Source organism: Herpailurus yagouaroundi, unplaced genomic scaffold, assembly GCF_014898765.1.
Source record: "Herpailurus yagouaroundi ecotype Mexico unplaced genomic scaffold, PumYag 151003, whole genome shotgun sequence".
Taxonomy (NCBI): domain Eukaryota; kingdom Metazoa; phylum Chordata; class Mammalia; order Carnivora; family Felidae; genus Herpailurus; species Herpailurus yagouaroundi.
The window spans coordinates 1-1,829 of record NW_024422734.1 but is presented as its reverse complement, the minus strand read 5'-3'; the positions used below and the strand labels follow the sequence as shown (position 1 = coordinate 1,829).

The 1,829-nt window shown below is 37.7% G+C and overlaps 1 protein-coding gene across 1 annotated transcript; it reads left to right on the top strand.

Annotated features, from left to right (window-relative positions):
• Positions 1-1,271: 1,271 nt before the first annotated feature.
• LOC121026660 (olfactory receptor 4C46-like) lies at positions 1,272-1,826 on the top strand (the record flags this gene model as incomplete). Its single annotated transcript, XM_040469456.1, has 1 exon — positions 1,272-1,826. A coding segment is annotated over exon 1 (555 nt), but the record flags the coding sequence as incomplete, so codon positions are not given.
• Between the last annotated feature and the right edge of the window lie 3 nt (positions 1,827-1,829).

Sequence of the window (1,829 nt, the reverse complement as noted above, 5' to 3'; positions counted from 1 at the left end):
GTGTGTGTGTGTGTGTGTGTGTGTGTGTGTGTGTGTGTGTGTCTACTAATGAAACCATTTTATATACCCTTGCCTCCAAAGTAGTAATAAAGCAATTATAATTATTGTGGTCATATAAAGAGGAAATTACTAGTTCAATGTTGTTAATTATAAGAAAATAGGGCACAGGTAAGAATTTTAAGGAAAAAAATTAACCAATATAATCTGAAGTAATCTTGGCTCTGTCCTTAATTAGAATATTGATATTGGCAGGATCTTTAACTTCTCTATGTTTCTCTACACAATGTATAAGACAAGTATTTAAAAAATAGCAGTGATTATCTTACAAGGTTGTAGTGGGGATTAAATCAACAGATGTCTACAAAATATTTAGATCCACTAAACATTTAATTTTAGTTAATATTACTGTTAATATTACCATCAACATAAGTCTCTGAGACTGTTTACTCATCGCAAAATGTATGAGATAATACCAGCCACACAGGATGTTACCAATATTAAGTAGGATCATATATAGAGAGCACTCGTTACAATGCCACGAACATAGAAATCAGTTATTGAGGTATATAAAAATTATTAGCAATTGTAATGTTATTGTATTTAGATAACAAGCATTATGAATTATATTTATAGCAGCTTCGGTATACTCTCTTTACATACCCACCACCAAAGCCCTGTTCCTCCTATGTCAACTGTTATAAATAATCTCCTAACTGGGCTTTCTGTCTCTGCCTTCTGTCTCCTTACTGAACCTCACCCCACTTCATCCAAGGCACAGTAAGATCTTTACTAAAATCATATCCCTCATTCCCCTTTCCTCAAATTCTTCTTCATTTTTCCGCTTGTATTTTCAATTTGTGCCAATGGTTCCCCATTTCCTAAGAGTAAAGGGAAAGCTCCTTAACTTTGCATTCATAGACTTTACATCATGTTCCATCTCCCTTTTCTTACTTAGCTGCCACTCTGTGTATGATGCACTACTTTCTGTTAGGCTTTGTCATCTCGGGTGATTATGTGCACAAATATGGTCTTCTACCTATTTGTTTACAAAAGTTTCTCATGTCTACATGCAACAGAATCTTCACCCAGGAGATAATGTAAGTAGTATTCAAGAACTCAGAACTTATCTCAACAACCCCATAAGAATTCATGACTTGGTAGAATCTAGGAATTTATTATTTACTAGAGGAAGAAGCTTAATAAATTCAAGGCTGCATTAATCACAAAGGCTTTTTCTTTTCAGGTAATATAATTAACCATAATATGAAATAATGGAGAATAGGAACAACGTGACAGAGTTTGTTCTACTGGGGCTCACAGAGAATCCAAAGATGCAGAAAGTCATATTTGTTGTGTTTTTGGCCATCTACATCGTCTCTATGGTAGGAAACGTGCTCACTCTGGTCACTATCACTGCCAGCCCATTATTGGGGTCCCCCATGTACTTTTTCTTGGCCTATCTCTCCTTCATTGATGCCTGCTATTCCTCGGTCAATAACCCCAAGTTGATCGTAGATTCACTCCGTGAAAAGAAGACCACCCTATTCAATGCATGTATGACCCAAATCTTTGGGGAACACTTCTTTGGAGGTGCTGATGTCATCCTGCTTACGGTGATGGCCTATGACCGCTATGTGGCCATCTGCAAGCCATTGCACTACACGACCATCATGAATCGGCGGGTATGTGGCCAGTTAATGGCAGTGGTGTGGGTGGGAGGCTTTCTTCATGCAACCATACAGATCCTCTTTATCATCCCATTACCCTTCTGTGGCCCTAACGTCATAGACCACTTTATGTGTGATCTGAACCCTTTGCTCAAACTTGCC